Below are 22,222 nucleotides of genomic sequence, written 5' to 3' on the forward strand. Positions count from 1 at the left end.
AAAAAATTCAAAAAGTTATGAGTTTGATTCAAAATACCACAAAATATCTTCAAATTGCTAAGAAAAGTATATGAAAAGGAGAAAGCATTTGTAGCAGAAAAGGATAAAGAACATGTTAGGTACTTATGCTAAATGAGTGTAGTAAAGAGCTACAAGGGAAAAAAAGCTCTAAAAGGAGGAAAACAATGACAAGTGTGTTTTAGGAATAATTATAAGATATTTATAACTTTTACAACTTATCCTTTATGACAATTGTCTATAAATAGAGGTGTGCAAAACTTGGACTTTTTCGTGTAGGAATAATTGGAAGATATTTATATCTTTTATGAGATATCCTCCTAATATCACATGACAAATGTCTATAGAAGTGTGCAAAACTAAGGATATTATTCAAGATGTTTGTAGGAGTAGTTCTTTTTTTTTCTTGGTACGACAAATTTTATCGACAAATCTAGTAAGGCGTTAGAAACCAAACAACAAATAAAATAACGAGAACCTACACTAATCAAACCATAGAACACTACAAGCCGAGCGATTCTTGAATCAAAAGAACCCCAAGATCTTAGGTTTTAAATAGTTTTAGAAAGACAAGTTGGTTTGCTAGAGTATATAACTTCGTTTGTGTCTTCCAACTACACCAACACGTCGTAAGAATAATGCCATATAACGCCTTATCCTTTAGATGATCAAGATTGCTAGTTTAATGAATCTTAAGCAAATCTTTAACCGATAATGCATAAATGAGGGGAATATTACATCATTTTCTAACAAATTGTCAAACACGCGAGGCAAAGGAATAAGAAATAAGAAGATGATCACTATACTTGTCATATTCACCACACAACCTGCAAGTCATCGAAGCCACCTCTACATCTCCGTCTTCCATGTAAAAATATTTACTTAAAAAGATAGTTAAGACTTTTGTGAGTTACCTTTTTTGCGTGAAAATTTTAAATATTTTTCAAAATGTGTCTGTGATTGTCAATTTGCCATGACTCATGTGACTTTTAAGTATAGTACGATGATTTTGATATTAAGGAGATAAAGATAAAAGAAATTGTCAAGGTAATTAATTCATCACTAATACTGTTGTCCATATCTCATAACAGTATAACACAATGTAGTAATTTCTATCTTGAGTAAAATGCATATCAAATTTGTACGCTTAGTTATGCTACTAGTGGATTGTCTTGCTCTGTGGATTCGTAAGAGTTAAATCTAATTTAACTTGTTTTAAAAACCAATTATATTTGGGGTATGATTATTATTAAATGTGTATTATTATATGTGGTTAACTTAGTGAATTAATATGCATTAAATAGTGTGTACTAATAGTTAGTCTTTTCCATCTGCTTAAAAACTATTATTTTACTCTATACATCAAAACTTTTAAAATCAAAAAATTCTTAAAATGTCTTTCCCATATGTTTTATAATATAGTATATATATACTTAAGAGACTAACGCAATATTTCTTAGGTTACGTGGTATACACCACGGATCACCGCTAGTGGTTCTGACATGGCACTAGTAGTCTCACGCGACCCCCTCTCCCTTCTCCATTTCACTAGTGACAGAGTGAGTATGAGCTTCCTCATTGAGACCATTCTCCAAGTCCAATGATTTGTTTTCTCTATCTTTTTTTTTCTTTTATCTCATAGGTTGAAGGGTAAATGAAAAGTTGAGATCACGTTGATGCGACGAATAATTCATAATAGAACCTTTATTGTTTTTACATCTATTCTCTCGGGAGCAAGAATTTCCAACTTCAAAGATTTACGTATCTAATTCAACATTGATGGTATTAAATTAATAATTCTATATATTCGTTACTTTTTTTAATGATTCTATATTTCGAATTTTATTTGAATTTTCTAATATGACAACTAAAAAGGATAGAATCTTTTCACTTTTTAGTTCACAATGTGATTCGGGATAATCAAAGGTTCTTAATTAAATAAGAGTATTAGACGTAACAAAACAGTATATTTGATATTTCAATCATTTCAGCTTAACTTGGTTTTTTTTATAGTTTTGTACAAAGTATTAAAATAACTTAAATGTATTAAAATATATACTATGTATTTACTATTTTTGCGTGAGATTTGGAATCGACCAACCATTTGTTTTCACGCAACAACGTAAAATGAACAAAAGAAAATTATAAAATCAACCAGGCAAAGGAGTAATTTTGGTGTAAAAAATGTTATTAAAAGAACAGGTAAAATAAGAAATCTCAAACATCCCCTAAAATAGTTTGGAAAGTGTCAAGTTTGAATCTTTTTTTCATCATTTTCCGTTATACTCTATTCAAGGTCAAATGTCTATCATAAATTGCAATTTACCAGACGATATTAGTTAGTAGTATATTGATTGGTCACATAAATTTCGTTAACAAGTTTAAAACTTCAACAAAAGAACAAAAAATAGTTTGAGAGGTAATCAATACCGCATTCCACATTATATTATTGTAAAAATTACAATTAATTTAAATACCGACTATAAATGTAATATTGGTCACCAACAGTTTGTGTTAGGTTGACAACCAATATGAAATAAGAATGTACATTGATACGAGTTATGATGAAGGAGTGCATGACTCTTTATGACCAATTTTATTTACCCAGCAGTTCAAGAGTCATCTTCCACGTGGCATTAACAAGACCTTTTGCGTTTTGACACTACTTCAGTGTGAAAAAAGTAATTAATGCATATACTAGTCACCTCAAATAAATTTTACTAGTAAGCGATTCATGTTAGGTTTGCAACCTAACACGAGCTTAAATACACAAATTCTTATAGATTCGTAGATGCTAACTGAAAATGCTTGATAAACGAGTCAGTCGTGTCCCTTTGTGACACAAAACTACATTAATTGATTATGAAAATCCAAATGTTATAAACGTCGTACAATATATATATTATAACATAACCATCGAAATCAGTATACATTAAAAAAATTTTGAGAGTTGAACAATAATTGGCAAACTAGATAACTTGTACAATATACTCACCAAAAATTATTCAAAATCTACAAGTTGATATATTTTAATTAGCATAACAAATGTACATGTTTTAAGTTTAAACACACCAAGTTGAACCTTTTAAGCAAAACAAAATATTTGTATATATAACCTCATTGGCTAGTAACCTCATCTAATAACTTATACCTCCTCACCTTATTCCATTCCTAAATACCGGTCTTGTCTTGGTCCCACCACCATTTGATATATGATTCGCTGACTTTGACTTTCTCAACAAAACAATATTCTTCTCCTTCCGGCCGGTGGACACCGGAGACTCCTCCGGCGATGATCCATGCACTTTCTTTATCTTTATCGAACCGGTGCTCGTTAACCGTATATCCGATCCTTTTCACCTTTCCCTCAAACCCCGGTGACCAATTCTCTTATCTTTCATGGTATGATCATCGCCGGAATTGTGTTTGAATGATGATGATGAGTTGGATGAGTTGCCGGAGTCATGTTTTGGAGTCAAGCACCAGTTGCAAGCTTTGTATAACTCGGCTTTCGGGTATTGATTGCTGCAATATCTGTGAATAATTATAACCGGATATCAGAACTTAAATTAATTATGAAAGAATTAGATGAATTTGATTATTTGAATAATTGAATAGAATTTTATTTTTTTTTAGTGGAAATTTTTTTATTAAAATAAATCCGGTTATAGTAAGAAACTAGACAGGACGAGACAAAATTAAATTGAATTACTTGTGTTGAAATCGCGATTTGCAAATTTTGCAACGGAAAAGCTCTTGGGATAAGCCATGATCGCCGCACATGCAACACTCGGCTCGTGTTGGCGGTATTAGGTTACTAAGACTGGTTCGGGTGGCGGCAGTGCTGCCGCCACCGCCTTTGGTTGCCACCATGTTGGTTGAGAGGGAGAGGGTTGGGAGGAGAGATGTGTGTGTGTGTATTAGGATGGAGTTCCTTAAATATGAATATATGATGAGTTCTAGATGGAAATAATAATACACTTTATTTGTGATTATTGTGTCACATAAGTCGAAAAATTTTTCAAAATAGAAAAAGAAAGAAGCAACAGATGGATTATTGGAGAGAGAACAGAAGTATTAAAAAATTAGGAGATCCGTCATTTGAAATGGTGGATCTCGACAGACAACACACACTACCCTTTAAGTTGAATGCCTCCTCGTTTTTGGCGAACTGCTCCCATCTATTATTCTTTTGTGACTTTTTTTTTTTGAAATATGAGAATCAATAAATAAGCCGTACATTTGTACATTTGTAAATAATGCATACATTTGTACATTTGTAGATAAGCCGTAATAAATAATGCATATATTTTAAGTAAATCACAATTTAATTCCTTTAATAAATAAGTAACTCATATATACCAAAAAGTCATATTTTAATTTTTTTAATAAATAATGCATATGTTTTATATGAATTATGACAACTACATAAATATTGTTGGAGTAGATATTGCGTCTACTAACGGCATAAATACAAGGTATGCTTCACAAATGAGAGTTTAATTTTGACAATTACTTATCTTATGTAATTTTTTCCTTTTTATTGTTTACTTAATAACATTTTTAAAGGCCTTATTTGACAAATAAAAATTGTATATAACAAATATACGTTTTGTCTCTTTATTATTTATTAGTTTTCTAAATGTCATTATTTAAAAAAATACAAAATGTAATATTAAAAATATTTTTTTAATAAAAACACTATGTTTAAATATTTTGAAGGACAATATTAAAAGATGACTTGTTATGTTGCCTTGCATTTGGTTTGCCTCTTCCTTTTCCTCTATTAAGTGACATCTTAATTGTGTTTTTAATAAAAAAATCTTTTTAATACTAAATTCTTTATTTTTATAAATAATAAATAATAAAAAATGTATTTTTAAATAACATATATTAAGTGATTGTAATAAAGAAATATCTCTTAATATTAACTTTTTTATTTGTTAATTTAGGAAAATAAATAAAAATAAAAAATAAAAAGGAAGTGTGTTGTCAAATCAGCCAGAAATTACACTATTGACATCCGTCATTTGAAATGGCGGATGTCAAGATGACATCTTTCATTTTAAATGGCGGATGTCCTTCAAAATATTAAAACATGGTGTTTTTATTAGAAAAAATCTTTTTAATATTACATTTTGTATTTTTTTAAATAATGGCATTTAGAAAACTAATAAATAATAAAGAGACAAAAAGTATTTTAAAAACGTTATTTGTTAAATACAATTTTTATTTGTCAAATAAGGTCTTTAAAAATGTTATTAAGTAAACAATAAAAAGAAAAAAATTACATAAGATAAGTAACTGTCAAAATTAAACTCTCATTTGTGAAGCATGCCTTGTATTTATGTAGTTAGTAGACGCAATATCTACTCCAACAATATTTATGTAGTTGTCATAATTCATATAATACATATGCATTATTTATTAAAGAAATTAAAATGTGGCTTTTTGGTATATATGGTTACTTATTTATTAAAGAAATTAAATTGTGATTTACTTAAAATATATGCATTATTTATTACGGCTTATCTACAAATGTACAAATGTATGCATTATTTACAAATGTACATTATTTACAAATGTATGCATTATTTACAAATGTACGGCTTATTTATTGATTCTCATATTTCAAAAAAAAAAAAAGGAAAGTCACAAATGAATAATAGATGGGAGCAGTTTACCAAAAACGAGGAGGCATTCAACTTAAAGGGTAGTGTGTTGTCATGTCAGTCAGTCAAGTCACTATTAACATCCGCCATTTCAAATGGCGGATGTCAGGTTGACATCTTCCATTTTAAATGGCGGATGTCCAACAAAATCACTTTTACCAATAGGGGTAGGCTACTTTGGAATATGTGATCTGCCAGTCAAAATAACGGATCAACAGTGAAATGGCGGAACACGAATAAAATATTCGTGATCCGCCATTTCAAATGGCGGATGTCAGGGTTGTCGTCCACCTCACCAGACAATATCTGGCTGGCCCTACATGTTTGTCGAGATCCGCCATTTCAAATGACGGATCTCCTAGTTTTCTAATACTTCTTTTCTCATTTCTATAATCCATCTTTTACTTCTTTATTTTCCTATTTTGAAAATTTTTTCCACATAAGTCATAACGTATAGGTTCCGTTGCGTATTCGACCTGTCAATTTTTAGATAGGAATATGTAACCTTATCACGCGTAGTGAAACCAAATATATAAAAATTAAAGTAGAGTAGATAAAAGAAAATGATGGATTATTTAGTATTGAAATCATTGCAATTATATTATTTTCCACGTGACAAGTCTAAATATGTTAAGTCGTGCTAAAAGTTAGGAATTATAATTAAGTTGATTTGCTAATTACGGAATTAACTTCGTACATAAATGCGTAAATCACTCAAGTTAAGATTCATGCGTTTTTACATGTAAAAAGAGAATATACAGGTTACGGAAAGTGGGTGTCCCTTGTGCGAAATGGGGGGAGAAACGGTGGATCATATCATGACAGGATGTGGAGTAGCGGCGGTGGTCTGGGATAATTTAAGTCGGTGGTGCAAGGTTCCCCTTATTTTTGGCTTCTCGGTTAGAGACCTTCTAGAGCTCCATAAGACCATCAATCTCGGTCCTGTAGAAAAAGAGGTGTTTCATGGTATTATCATAATCGCTTGTTGGAGACTTTGGAAGGCGAGAAACGATAAGGTTTTTGGAGGAAATGAGGTTATTTTGGAAGAGATTATAGGAGACATAAAGGCTTGTGGTTTCCTTCGGTTCAAGTATATATCTAAATATAGATCTTTAGCTCGTGTGAATTGGTGTAACTTTGATTTCATGTAATTTTTTCTCTCTTTTGGACTGTTCTCCGGTTGTGGTGGCGGCCTTTAGGTGTTGTTTTCTTGTCTGGTGTTGGTGTTTATAAAAGTTAATCTTTCGAAAAAAAAAGAGAACATAAAGATTGTTATAATATCTTGAGAAAGTACTTTTTCACAAGTACCGCTTTAATGATGGAATTGTTGGACTCGAATGTTTTATGATCATTATCGGCTCGTCAAAGGCTATGACGTAATACATTCATATTTCTTAACTCCATATAGATGCCAAATCACTCATTTTACATATTTTTATTTCATTTCACTTAAAGAAAATTGTTTAACCTTATTTAACCGCCTCAATTAAATTTAAATTAAACAATTCTAAAATAATCGTGTGTGAGTGTAGAGGGCTTAAACACTTTAACTCATGCTATCTTTAGCATCCTAATACCATGAAGGGAATGGTGTTTGTCAAATCAGGTTTGAAGCCCTAAGCGGCTAAGCCAAGGCCTAAACCATGTTTAAGTTAAAATAGGATAATGTTAATGTTACATTAATTAAGTATATCTTTGTAAAACTTTCATTTGAAACATATATAAAAGAACTGCTTTCAAACTAAAAGAGTTTTTCCAAGGGAGAATTACATCACTTTCCGAGGGCAAACATAGTGGGTGTCATTGTTGACATGTTCTAGAAAACATGTATTGTTTTTTTGTTTTTGAGAGTTCATCCTGTGCGAGCTCCAAAGATGCAATTGTGACTTGTGAGCCATCAAGTTATTAAAAAAATAACTATTATTCTGATCACACTGGATTACAGATTAAATGTGATAAATATAAGATAGCATATATTTAATTGGTTGCATAGTTTAATTATTTATTTATAATTAAAATCTTAAAACTAAAATAACTTCCTTTACGTGTTATTATTTTAATGCGATCTTATGTAACATATTTAAAAAAAATGATTTATTATATATTACCATATTATACTAAAAATAAATTTTTTTTTATTAAAAAGTAATTTAGATATAACATGCTAAAATCTAAAAAATGGGACCTATTTACAAAATATAACGATAAATCGATAATCAACAGATGGTGGAGAAGTGAAAAAAGCAATTATTTGTTTATGCATTTCACGTTTTGTACACTAAAAAATAAAAATAGTGTATATAAGGACAGTTCTTAAGAATGCTATTTATTTATTAATTAAGTTTAACTCGTCACGGGTTAAAATAAGTTGTTGTATGTGATATAATCATATTAGTCGGTTATTTATCCAATAGTATATAATAGTGGCGTTGTGGTGGATCTACTATTTTTTTTCACTAGCAAAGGTAGAAAATAAGTCATGTTAGAGGGTTATGACATGTCGGCTAAGAGGGGGTCGGGTAAAAGTTACATTAAGTTGTGTCAAATTCCCCATATTAAGACTGTAGTATAAGTAGTAACCCAAACAACAAACCACGATAATAAATATTTGAACCGCAGCCTCCCCCCCGCCCCTCCCAAAAAAAAACAAAAAAAAACTAATCAATTCCCCCCAATATAATGATTTTATTTTGTCAAACATTTTCATAATTAGATCTAGTCCTGATTATGTTATAATTAAGTATATGTTGATAACTTTGAATATAGATTTTATTCCCTAAGGAACTTGCTAAGGTGGATCAATATTAAAAAAATGAATTCTAAGGAACCACATTTGGCTACAAATTGAATATCTTAATGAAGAAATATTAAAGCAAATATTTTAATACCTCCAAGTTATGAATGGTATTGTTTTTTATTACACTAGTCCGTTGAAAACATGTGAGTTGGTCCTATATGTGAGATATATGAACGTTATTTCAACCTTAATTATCATGTGTTTGGAATGGACTCGGGTCTGATTGTAAAGGTGAAGAATACTCTGGTTCAGATTCGTTTTCATCATAGCTATAATTGTTTTCTCCTTTTGCATAAATGTGATGTGTATGCAAGGAGAGTATAAGTTAGAGAGAATATGAAAGTTACCGGAAAGTTTGAAGTCCCCGTTATCGAAGTGGGAGACCTCAATTTATGGAGTTTGCGTGGAGCCATTACCCTAATGGGCTGGCTTCACTTGGACTTACTTGCTTCACTTGCCCCAGGCCCATTTTTATTTCGGTATTCTTGGGACAGTTCTAAACCTTGCCTAGTAGTTATCCCACCAATATCAGTGCTATTAGTGAGGTCTGGAGAGGGTGAGATGTAGGCAAACATTACCTCTATCTTTAGCGAATAAAGAGGTTGCTTCCGATGAGACCCACAGCTCCAAAACAATTACGAACACCGGGTTTGGCATGATGTTAAAGGCTTAGTTGGCTTATGCATCGGTCATGGCGCCTCCCACAACGAGCAGTCAAACATGATTTTTAAACTATTTTGCATGCTTTAAGACGTTTGGTTACTTAATAACGATAAAAAAGAAGACAATATTATTACGATGTTTAGTTTTGACTCCATTTTTACTCCTAGTCTGTAAACGAAAAAAATATAATAAAAGAATGAAATATATTTTTTTAACAAACATGAGGTTCTTAAAATAAACCCAACTTGTGTTCTCAAAAGCAAAGAGCAAAACGTGGTCCACAAGTGTAACATTCGTCAATTTCGGGTCACTTTTGTTATGTAAACCCGACCCGTTTGTAACCCGAACATTTCAAATATATAAAATATTGGATCTTGTCATTTAAAATATATAAAATATATAAAATATTGGTTTTTTTATATTATGCATTGTTTGACCATTTAAACATACCCATTTTTATGCAAACCATAAAAGAATCTTTATACACAACCCTTCACTCCTTCCCTATATATACACACCCATCTTCTTCATTTTACTCTTGCTACATCTCCAAAAACTCTCTCAAAACTCCATAGATTCAAGGTTGTTATTTCTTATGTATTCTTGAAGTTTTGACTTCTCAAGTCAAACTAACTATAGTCTTTCATTCTAACTTGTTCATCTAACATTACTAACTCTTGAATATGGTGGTACAACATATATATAATACACACCCCTTGTTTCCTTTATTTGTTACTTCACCGACTTTGGTTGGTTAAGTTTCGAATGTCATAAGGCAAGGCTTCATGGAGGACTTCGTGTTCTTGATATATATTTACACACACATAACTTATTATACATATCACTTATGACTAACTTCTAACCCTTTAGTTTGTTCATCTTATTTACAAGTTCCATGGTGTGGGTTTGTATAAGACTAACCTCGGTTTAACCGAAACTAGTCCAAATCGGAAATCGAACTTTTGTTTACTAGTTTTGTTAAAATAGTTGTTTAAACATGTTTATTGCTAGATTTGAGTTTCAAAAATCATTTTTACAAGTTCTTTGATATTAAGCATATGGAATCCATCTATGAACTCGTTGGGAGATGGAAACCGAACTAAACCGAAACTTTTGCTTAAAAGACTTGTAGTTAACTTTTTTTGTTGTAAAATTTAAGTTTTCTTCATTTATAAACCAATATACAAGTTCTATGATATTTGGGCATGTAGAAACCATCTATGAACTATTTGTGAGATGGAGACCGAACCAAACCGAACTATACCGACTTTTACTCGCTTAAGACACACAAGTGTGTTTTTAGCTATCAAGACTTGTATATTTATTTAAAAAAATAGTTTACAAACTGATTTTAATTATTTTCTTAAGTACTTGGAATAGTTGGATCCAACTTGATCTCATAACATAGTTTGGACAGACAAAACCGAACACTCGCTTAACGTGCGTTGTTAGTTCTAAACAATAGATCTACATACTTGGTTAAGTGTTAGTATGTTTTAATGAGTTATCTCATAAAAATTAATATTTCGGAAAGTTGACTTTGGGTTTGACCATTTGTCAAGACCCGAACCGACAACCCGAACACTCATTAAAAACCCGTTTTAGTATCTTTAGCCTAATGGAACTTGCATTTTAGCATTTTCCCCACCTTATTACTTAACATTGGTTAAGTAAATATTAAGGTTAGATACTTTAACCCGGTTTTGAGCAAACTTACATTTTTTAAAAGGGTTATTATTATAAATTCTTAAATAGTTACATTTTAAACCTTGAACTTTAATTGATTAGTTTTTGCAAAAATTATTTTATTTAAAGATCTTCAAGACAACCTTTCTAAATCCAAGACTTTCTTTTATTTAGGCTTCATACGTTAAACTCGTCGTTCCGGCAAATATCCAAATAATCAATTTTTCAAGTTTATTACTTGAATGTGAGTAACTTCATACCCCGTTTTCTATCTTTTATTTTGGGGGTGACATTTCAACTTATCTTAAACTAAATGTTTTATACTTGGGTCTTAAACCACAAACGTTGTTGTATACCTTACTTGAATAATTGCTCGATTTGGTGTTCTATGCTTATTTGACTATGTGTTTATCGCTTTTGGATGGTGGAACTATAAATCCTAGACCATTTGGCAACCCCTCATGGCAAGGTGTCGTTAACGTAATGCAATTAATGATAACTATAAAATCTTAAACTATTTGGCAACCTCTTATAGTTGGGTGTCGCTAACTTGTTAGCGATAACTATTTATCCAAGTTTATAGCTATTATTTATGGTTTTGTATACTAGTTTTGTGGCTTTTCATACTATATATCTATTGTTCAAACTTATGAATTGCTCACAAACCTTTGTGTTGATAAACTTTATTTTATGAAATGTTACAGGTTTGCATCTAGGTTGATTATGGAGTTCGGTGAAGAAAACGTCACAAATACCGTTAGGATATTAGTAAAAATGAACAATATTTGATTTGCTATATTTTGTTATATTTTGTTGTATTTGAGTTATGAATATTTGGTTATGTGACATTTTCGATGTTGTGAAATGAAATGAGTTTGTTAAATATTGCCGCTTTAAATAGTGTCATGCGCTTATGAGCAATCGTTGCACCCCGGCATGTTCCGCCGCCTTTGGTCGGGGTGTGACAACAAGTACCTTTAGTTTTCTTCTCTTGTTATGTACATTTTATGCTATTAGGTCATGGGGTATACTCTAACCCATCTTAACTCCACATAAGTTCCATATCAACATTTTTTTTCTCACTCACTCTATGTCATCCAAAGGAAATGGTTTAACTTATTTAACACACAATTAATATAACAAATCAATTAGTAATTAATACATAATTAATACATATTATTCTTTTTAACCCTTTAAAAACATAACACATGGGCCTTTTTAACACACTTAACACAAATGGGAGTGATTTAACCCATCTTTAAAGTGTCATGTCACTTTAACCTATGTAGGGGTTAGAGTATACCCCATAGCCTTAGCGTCACATCATTGAGTGGAAATAAATTATTTTAAGTCATTATGGCATCATTCACAAACGTCCTTTTTTTCAATATTAGGCGGAAAAATTAAGGTATTACACAAATTGGTTAGGTTTAGGATCGCTATATTTCCCTAAGAAAATCGCCATGAGACATACCTAAAATAACTACCACCTTGTCCTAGGGGTAAGCTTCAAGATTATCATGTGGATTGTGGATTGCCAAGCTCATTAAAGGGTTTCTTGCCTCAAGCTAAAATCTAGGCCAAGGTCACAATAATAAGTAGAAAACTGGTATTATCAACGCATTATCACCGATCTCATATTTTCGTGGCCATTTTCAGTGGATTCAAGAAGACATAAAATATATAACAGTTCGTTCATTTGTAATCCCCCGAAAATTAGTAACGAGTCAATGACAAATAAACTAACCAAGAAAAAAAAGACTTTTAGCGATGGATTATGAGAGATCACTATCGTGGAAAATTTCATCGCTAATACTGAAGTTGAGATTTTATCAGTCAATCTTCTCGCCCATGCTTATAGTCATATGATGGTGGGAAAAGTTTTGCACCAACAATCCCACGGTAATTTTTAAGACATACAATCTTTAGAATGATATTAAGCGAGTATTAATTTTATGTCGTTTTTCATTGGAGATGTTTCTCAACTTGTTTATTGTGATGTATGAGAAATTTGTGTTTTGGCTTTTATATATATATATATGCGCGCGCGCGTGGTCAAACATTTTGTGAAGTAATTGATTATGTATGTGCGTGTACGTCGATATGAATGCTATTATGTTTGTGAGAATTAGTTATATCATTTCACATTTGTCATTTCACTCATTTGGTATTATGTAACTTGATTTGATCGTCATTTGCCATTTGGTTGAAAGAATACGTGATTGTTTGTTCTTGAATGTGTCATTTGCTTATCCTATATATAGTTTTTAGTACGTTGTTTCTAACTATTTTTTTATCACGCTTGACCTAGCTATGCATGTTTAACCTATGAGTTACTTATTTTGCAGATTTAATACAATAAATTAGTTCGCAGACATGCAACGACCATAATAAAGAGCATGTTCCATCGCCCTGCATAGTGGAGATTCACGTATAATTACTTCTGTGTAAGTAGATATTTAACATTGACGAGTATATGTGCATATATATTTAATTTCATGGCATCAAATGCTTTGTATAAGTGGGATTCTTTAAACATTTTGATACGAAATGGTCAACTAGGTACTTAGGCTAGTGTGTGTGGATGCCGGTCCATTAATTTGGTGCTGATGTGGCCATGTAGGCCAGTTGCCACCTTCATATTAGGCACCTTTTTAATATACAAATATGATTATTTTATTTGAAATTGAAAGGGAAGCAAATTGAGGAGTATTTATTTCTTTAATATTGCATGTGAAAGAAAATGAAGTGGAGTAAGGTGTGATGTGGCGCTAAGGTGAGTGGGTAATTGGTGAATTGGAGAGTACATTCAACCCGTTTTCCCTCGATGTTTGGGATTCATTCCGTTCTGATGTTTCAAGGGAAACCTCTGCATTGATAAACGCACGTGTGGATTGGAAGGAAACGCCAGAAGCTCACGTGTTCAAGGTCGATTTGCCCGGGATCAAGAAAGAACAAGTGAAGGTGGAGGTGGAAACATTTTAAAAATAACGGGTTGATTTATGGGCCTCTACCACTAACTCCTAGGGGGTGAATTAAGTTAGTATATGGGCCAAACCAGATTGATATTAAAACTGGTTCAGATCAAGTTAAAAAAAAATAAAAAAACAGATAGACCCAAACTGGTTCGTATTAGAAACAAATCTATAAAAGTAATCTGATTTGGTTTGAAATTGATTTTAATTCGATCGGTTTGGTCCTAACTGGTTTCAAATCAGTTTTCGTCCATGTGGTTTGTCTAGTCAGGGGTTATAGTCCAGTAGTTTCAAATTTGCGATTTTTCGTCCCTATGGTTCCATTTCACTTGCAATTAAACCCGAATTCACTAATCCCGTTAAATCTGGTCGTTAAACCGATCAGCGTGCACTTCACGTGAGGGATAAATTTGTCCTTTTTATCCCCAAATACACCCCAGCACTTCACGTGAGGGGGCTTGTGAGTTAGAATTGGGGTTTATTTGGGAAGAAAGGGACAAAACTGCCCCTCACATGAGTGGCTCGATCATGAGTTAAACGACCAAACTTAACGGGGTTATTGAATTCGGGTTTAATTGTAAGTAAAATCAAACTACATGAACGAAAATCGCAAATTTGAAACTATTAGATTAAAACTGTATGTTGGGACAAAGCACAGGAACGAAAACCCCAGTTTATTCTATTTAAAAAAAGGATTAGAGCGTGTGAGTTAGCCGATCATGAAGAAACAACTCCCAGTTGATTATACTCTACGGTAGCCGGTAGGCTATAGGGGTGCAAACGAGCCGAGTCGAGCTCTATAGGGGTGCAAACGAGCCGAGTCGAGCCCGATCTCGACTAGGCTCGAGCTCGTTTAACTTACACAGAGCTCGAGCTCGAGCTCTATTTTCAAAGCTCGAGCTCGGCTCGAAAATGGATTTTGAAGCTCGAGCTGGGCTCGGGTTCGGCTCGTTTACTATTTATCAATTATTTTTTTATATAATTATAATTATTTTTTATATTTTTTATTGTAAATTTATGTATAAATAAATATATACAATATTTAGTTATTTTTATTTACTTTTTCATAACATTATACTTATTAATTAATAATTATTAAATATATATTTAAAAAAATTATATAAATAGCAGACTCGTTTAGGCTCGCGAGCCGGCTCGAGCTCGATAAGTAAAGCTCGGGCTCGGGCTCGTTTATTAAACGAGCTTATTTTTAGGCTTGAGCTCGGGCTCGGGCTCAACAAAGCACGGCTCAAACGAGCTTTTTAACGAGCTGATCTCAAGTATCTCACGAGCAGCTTATCTCATTTGCTACCAATGCCCAACAACACAGCTCTTCTAGCCCAATTCGTTTACATAGTCCGGTCCCGTGAGAACCCCAAATACATTCATATTATTGTCTTTAAATACTACAAATATATTTGTCCAACAAATTATATAAGTTAATCATGGTAATTAAAGTTTCAATTATAAATATTGAAAACTAGCGGGTTTACACGCGCGTTGCTGCGTATGTGTAGGCCAATCAATATATTTAGCGAAACTTTAAACACATTTCTAAAACAACCCATTTAAAAGTTTAAGAGAAAATAAAATTATTTTATTTCATTATTTGTATATTTCAATAAAGTTCTCTTTTGTGTGTGTGTGTGTTTTTTTGGGTAAGATCTCCATTTCTAAGCATACATTATTGGTCATTGTCATTATCATCGGACGGAAAAGAAAATAAATGATTTACAAACTTCATTATGCATCTTCGCTTATCTACCAACCATGATTTAATGCTTCTATTGACATACTTAAGGTTCAATTAATAGTTTGGTTACTTTTATGCACGGTTTAAATAAGGGTCATTGGTAAGAATCGGGTGTAATGTTTGTCTGTTCAAAATATGAAATCAAGTCAAATGTAATTGAGGGTATGAGTTCTTGTATAATGTAGAAATTTTAACACTCACGGTTAATTAAGATGTAAGGTTTAATTATTATAATTTTTTAATAAACTTTTCATTTAAGAGTATTAATAATTTTCTAGACGTAACCAGAATCCATCACCTTGTCTAACCATTAAACAAAAACCGCCTGCGTAACCGGAAACCAACGTCGCTTCCACTGTTAACCGAAATTGCCGCCAAAACTGAAAACCATCGCATAGTTAACAGTCACACATACTCCGCGCCACCCTGTCTCTCTAAATCTTCATCTGATGAAGAATCGGTCTAAAGAGGCGGTGTGAGGATATACGCCACTTGATAAAGCGATGCGATGGTTGCCAGAAAATTCGATTACATTGATGTTTGAATGCCCTATTCTTTTACGGTTCCTGATAATGAATTGAACGTATGAACTTTCTCGTGTCTCGAATGACAGGGGATGATGATTTATATATGACGGCGATTTCACGGTGATGATGAGGATTTATATATGGTATGAAACGGTGGCAAGGACAGGGGAAGTGGCGGTTGCAACGGCAGTTTGTAGTGGAGATAAGTCACGACGGTTTTTGGTGTCGGTTATTTGAAATTATTTATCAAAACAGTTATTAATGGTATATAAAGGTGATAAATATAAATATGCTAAAAGTAATAGTATGCAAAAAAACGGAAAGGTGATTATTAATGGTTAAAAAAAACGATAAACATATGCCTAAGGCCCTAATATACTGCATAAATTCTAATCGAAGGGGATGCGACGGTTATCATATGGAAATTGGAATACGTCATGACGGAGAAATAAATGGTAAACGAAGGTGTGATGTAAGGGAATAAAACAAAATTAAAAAAAAAAGGTTATAAGAGAGGGTAAAATTTAATTGAAAATTAAATATAAAAAAAAGTAAAAGGAGCGCGAATTGTAAATGTAGTATAGATAATAATAATAATAGTAGTAGTAATAATAATAATAATAATAATGTGTTAAATGCAAATAATTAATTTGACTAAATTAACCTCTTAAATGGTAACTAATAACTTTTGAGACAAATATATGTTCAAGGTTGTAGTACTTGAATAAACTGAACTTAATGGAGTTTTATAAACTTAAATAATATCAGAAATAGGTACTTTTGTATATAAATCTGCTTGGTTTAATATTTGTGAAGATTATGTCAAACGAAACAATTTGGTAACAATTACATAATAAGGTATAATTGTGAAATTTCCCAAACATAACTACTGGTTAGTGTATTTATGGTAAATATTGTAGCAAGCACAGTAGTCGTTTGACTTAACCGTTTATGTCATATTATAGCAAGTGCGAATTCAGACAGTTTTGCTCATTTGCTAGGCAAGAATGTGTCATGGTATGCTTAAAGCATGTTGGCGTGTCTTTTGTCTTTAGTTTGGATTTTAAAGCATGTTGGCGTGTCATTTGTTTGTAGTGGTCAACTGTGGTTCTTTCTTTTTAACTAAAGCAAACAATGTATTCAATAAATAAGCCAAATTTAATGTGTATATTTCTATTTTCACATCTTTCTTCATAATTCTATGAATAAAACTACAAAAGAACCCATTACTCCTTTTTTTATGCCTACATTGGTAACTTAGAGCATCCACAACGGGGGCCAATCCCCAAGGTCTGAACACACATGGCATACCACGGACGAAGGATAGGTGCAGATGCAACCGATGTGGAGGTGGTGGTTGTGATGCAGGTCCAAATCTGCAACCCTGCAACGGACTACAAAGTGGGCCCTTCAACAAAGGCTAAATTGAAAAAAAAATAATAATTTTGAATATAAAAGGTTAAGAATTAAGATGCTTACTCGTTAATTTGTGGATTCAAGTTGAAACATGGATGATGCTCCAAGAGAATCAGGAAACGAGATAGTGGTTGGCGGCTGTGGAAACAAAGAAGAAAGGAAGAAGGAGATTAGGTTAAAACATATTCAGTATTTATGATGTATTTTTTTTAACTAATTTATATTCTTTATCCTCTTGTTATAAGGTTAGTAAAATTGACCCTAGACTTTACAATATATTTTTTTTATTTCTTTTTCATCTTTTTTAACTAAATTGAATTCATGTTCTAATGACTAGATGTTAAAAGAATTTAAATATATAATCACTACTATAAATTTTCACACACACATAACATATACCAAAAAAACTAAATTTCTTATTTTCTTAAATGCTTTATTTAAAAAAAAATTCAAAAGTTATACTTTATAAATATTTTTTTCTTTCAAAGGTTATATTTTTTTTAAATGTTTAGTGTATCATTCAAATATATGTGAAATATAAAACCTAAATTTCTTATAAAAGTAATCTAATTAAATATAAATTAATTGTAGAGGTAGGTGATGATGTGGTGGTTTGTGGATGTTTGTTGTTGTAGAAGAAAGTAGAAGTTTTTGTAAAAGGTTTGAAATATGATGTGGCGCTGATGTAGCGGTTTGGAGAAGTTTGTTGATGTAGATGCTCTTATTATTCTCCTGTATACTTTTTGGTTTTCTTAGGGGTAGTATTGACATTTTACATCCATACCAATCAACACTACCTAAAATTCAAAAATAACCCCCAGGGATTTTTTTCTATTTATTTTTTCACAGGCTAATGTTATTAACTTTTTTTTTTTTTTTTTTTGAACATACAAGCTTTCCTCCTACTATTTACATTATACCGCCAATGCCAGGAATCGAACCCTGGACCTCTCACCAAAAGGCCAAAGCCTTTACCATCCCACCAAAGTGGTGATGGCAAGCTAATGTTATTAACTATTAAGCCTCCTTTTATCATCAGTTTTATGACTCAAAATTGCAGCCTCAAGCACATCAATTGGACTTCCAGGCCATGATGTCAAGGTACCACTCCCAAAGCTCATGGTACTAACAACTTCCATACATTTAAGAATCTCTCTCCTGCAAAATCCCATATCACACATATCATCAAAATTCATCATTTTTTTCACAATAATAAAATAAAATCAGATATACAACCAAACATGCACAATGTACTACCTTCTTTGCATAGTCAAAAGAGTGCAAAATTTTCAGTTTTTTCAACTTCAATTCCAACTACAGACATAGCTACAGCTGCTGCTATCTCAGATGGTTTAAATTCCAAGAAGTCAACCCCTGCATTATCAAATTACCATTTTACCCTTTCTGGATCAACACACTCAATCTTGCCAATAATAATAAACTGTTTCTATACAAAGTTTTAATCTTTTACCTTTAATCAGGGATAAAATCAGTTGAGTTGACTTCAAGATTAGAGATCTTGAATTGGTTTGACTTTGACTATTATAATTAACCTTGAATGAATCAATGAAAGAAAATGGAGTAATTGACTGCATTCTCCATTCCAATTTGCTCAAAACAATCAATTCCATTCTTTTTATAGTTTTTGCTTCAAAAACAAATCTTGATTCACAAGCCTACAAATATCCAATCAAAATTTTTAGTTTGACCCATGTGAAAAAAGTCAAAATCATATCAATTACAAATTTTGATTTCATTTAACTCAAATATTAAACATTTACATTATTTTACCAAAAATCAAACATTTAACTAAAAAAATCAAACTTTTTAGCTTGACCAATGTGAAAAAGTCAAAATTATATCAAATTACAAATCTTTTATTTCATTAAAGTGCAAAATCAATCAACATTATACACCATTTTACAAAAAAAAAAGTAATAACAATAAAAAAATGTACCTGCAAATCCAAAATCAGGGGTATTTCAGTCTCTTCCATTTTTGCTGCAAGTGATACACAAGTTACAGCCACCAATTGCATCATCCATGATTCTTCCTTCTGTTTGTTAAACAATTTTAATTAATAAAAAAGGGTAATTGAGTTTCTACAAAATTAAAATAATTAAAGCATATAATCAATGATTAACTACTTTACAATCATTGAAAAATTAATATAAATTAAGCATTTTGATCATGATTAACAACTTACAGGTAATTCATACACAGCAAGAAATCTGTCCAAATAGTTTACAGATATATATGCACATAATGGTCCAAAATTGAATTGAGCATGAACCTGAATAAAAATAAAAATCAATGAATAACTCAAAAAGATTAAATTTTTTAATTATTTTGATAATTTATTAGTGGTAAATCAATCTGAGCAAGAACAGATCAGTCCAAAATCAAAGGAATCATCATATATTTATAAATATCTTGTAAAACAATAATCAAACCTTTGAAATCCAATCAACAGCCTGTTGTCTAGCAACCAAAAACAAGTTTTGATTCTTCAACTTATCCAAATAATCAACACCACCCACAAATTGTTGAGATTCTTTTGTGATCAACAAATCCAAATTTGGGTCATTTTGCAAATGCAGATCAAGAACAGAGTGCTCTGTTTCAAGATTCATAATCAAGTTATTGTTTTCATTATCACTCTGATTAATGTCCCAATCAAAACTCATGAAATCATCATCATCACCACCACTTTCATAAGAAATGCAATCATTGTCTTCTTCACACAGTAAACTTGATGCCTCAAAATTAAAATTGGGTGACATTTCAAGAACAAATATATGAACAAACAAATAAAAGTTTAAAACTTTATTTGGTTTTTGAAAAAGAATAAAAAAATGTATGCATGTAAATATGTAATAGATGAATCACACACAATGACACAATTTGTTTTGTCTCTATCTCTCTCTAGATGTAGAGAGAGAGAGAGAGTGTGTGAGAAATGATGAGCAAAGAGTGCGGCTTAAGTAGAGGAGAAAAAAGATTTGGTATTAGGGTAGAAGGATACATGGACTATATATATGTATTGTGATGATAAAAATAATTTAATGTTTATTATAAAATTAATTTTTAATTAATTGGTACAATTCTATCTATTCAATTGAATTAATATTTTAAATTCACTTTTTTAAGGGTTTAAAGCGGACAGTTTCAATACATAATCAATTTTATGAAACGCGTGGTTAATAAAATAAGAAACTTGTTTTTTGTGTGATTGTATTTTTCGGTTAATGGATACTGGTTTGGGAACACATGGTGTTTACTATCCTGGTATAGATATGTTGGTTGGTGGCATTTACTAATGGTTTATGTATGTATAGAGTTTAAGGAACGTGTGTTCAATAAACAAGAAACATGTTTTTGTTTAAATGCTTTTTTCTCAATAAGCGGATATTGGTGTTTGCTTCCGTACATTTGGGAAAACATGACGTTAACAATCTCGGTTTAGGTTTATATCACGTGTTCAGCAAAACATGAAACTTGCTCTTGTTTAATTGTTTTTTTCGGTATGCGGGCATTGGCGTTTACTTCCCTACATTTGGGAACTCGTGACGTTTACAATCTCGGCATAGATATGTTTTGTAAGTGGCATTTACTAATTACTTATATATGTGTAGAGTTTTGTTGCTTTAAGCATAAGTTACACGATTAAATATAGAAATTTTGTGTGATATAAGATACGTATGATATTTTGTTGAGCATTCATGGCGGTGCGAATTAAGTTAATCTACTTCAAATCTTTAAACACGGTTTTTGTTTCAAAATTTGAACACATTTACCGTGCTTATTTGATTTGTAAACGCTTTTATTGTATATGGTTTTGGCATGTTATTGTACTTCACAAATCATACAACTTAAAATAAAGGGTGAATTTTTAACTCAGTTTTTACTATATTATTTATTTTTTACTACAAATTTTACTATCATTTTCAGCATATATTATATTGTTAATTTCTCAATTGAGTTAAACAAGTTGTGATCGGATCATTTAGATTAACATAGCAAAATCATGACTCGTTTACTTTAACAGAGTTTAAGTTCGAGTCCAAGAAAGTAAAAAGGTTCTCATTAAATAAAATGCATGGTGGGTAATTTATTTTGAAGGTGAGAAAGTAACAACTAACAAATGTATTACAATAACAACATTTGAAATATGTGAGGTAAGTAGTATAATTATATAAATATAATATAACAAAATGCAGTACAATGCTACGAAATCTAATACGATACGATACAATACAAAATGCAATACAATAAAATAAAGTTAAATAATTAACTGTCATCAAATATGTTAAAAGTATTTATTCGGATGTTTAATGCTAGTTAATGTTGCATTATCTATACTATATATAATAAGTAAAAGATGGGTAATTTAAGACGCTTGCTTTTAAGTAAAATACAAAATTTAGTACATAACTTACAACTCAACAAAGCATATTGAAAAGAACAATATAGTCTTTTAAGGAATAAATCATGTGCAATTTCAAATCATTAAAGGTAGTTACAATTTTGATCGTCTAACTTTATTCACCTTTTGTAAATTTAAACATTAATTACAACTATGACCCTTAATCTTTTACCTATATACTCTTTTAATTTTCACTTTTAACCCAACTTCACACACGGAATTTAAACTGCCATAACCTTTATATACGTTAATATTTTTTATAAAGCATTGCACCATAAAAACGAGAATT

The 22,222-nt window shown here is 31.4% G+C and overlaps 1 protein-coding gene and 1 long non-coding RNA gene across 2 annotated transcripts; both read right to left on the minus strand.

Annotated features, from left to right (window-relative positions):
• Positions 1–3,013: 3,013 nt before the first annotated feature.
• Positions 3,014–3,905, minus strand: LOC143546084 (uncharacterized). The gene is made up of 2 exons (XR_013137549.1): positions 3,731–3,905; positions 3,014–3,552 (listed from the first exon to the last, which is right to left on the minus strand). It is a non-coding gene; the product is annotated as an uncharacterized LOC143546084 (long non-coding RNA).
• Positions 3,906–18,649: 14,744 nt separating this feature from the next.
• LOC143546085 (cyclin-D3-1-like) lies at positions 18,650–20,370 on the minus strand. Its single transcript, XM_077037827.1, has 5 exons — positions 19,961–20,370; positions 19,714–19,800; positions 19,465–19,563; positions 18,979–19,183; positions 18,650–18,881 (listed from the first exon to the last, which is right to left on the minus strand). Exons 1-5 carry the CDS (start codon positions 20,288–20,290, stop codon positions 18,778–18,780), a joined length of 825 nt encoding a protein of 274 aa, XP_076893942.1. The 5' UTR covers positions 20,291–20,370; the 3' UTR covers positions 18,650–18,777.
• Positions 20,371–22,222: the final 1,852 nt, after the last annotated feature.

Source organism: Bidens hawaiensis, unplaced genomic scaffold (assembly GCF_021521415.1).
Source record: "Bidens hawaiensis isolate Kalapana, Puna unplaced genomic scaffold, B.hawaiensis_p1.1 tig00014205_1, whole genome shotgun sequence".
NCBI lineage: Eukaryota > Viridiplantae > Streptophyta > Magnoliopsida > Asterales > Asteraceae > Bidens > Bidens hawaiensis.

Excerpts from the sequence above, each read along its gene's own strand:
- LOC143546085 (XM_077037827.1), bottom strand. The coding sequence starts at position 20,290 with ATGTCACCCAATTTTAATTTTGAGGCATCAAGTTTACTGTGTGAAGAA. Across the intron at positions 19,801-19,960 it reads CTGTTGATTGGATTTCAAAG|GTTCATGCTCAATTCAATTT; the intron begins GTTTGATTATTG and ends ATTTTTATTCAG. Across the intron at positions 19,564-19,713 it reads TTGCTGTGTATGAATTACCT|AAGGAAGAATCATGGATGAT; the intron begins GTAAGTTGTTAA and ends TTTAACAAACAG.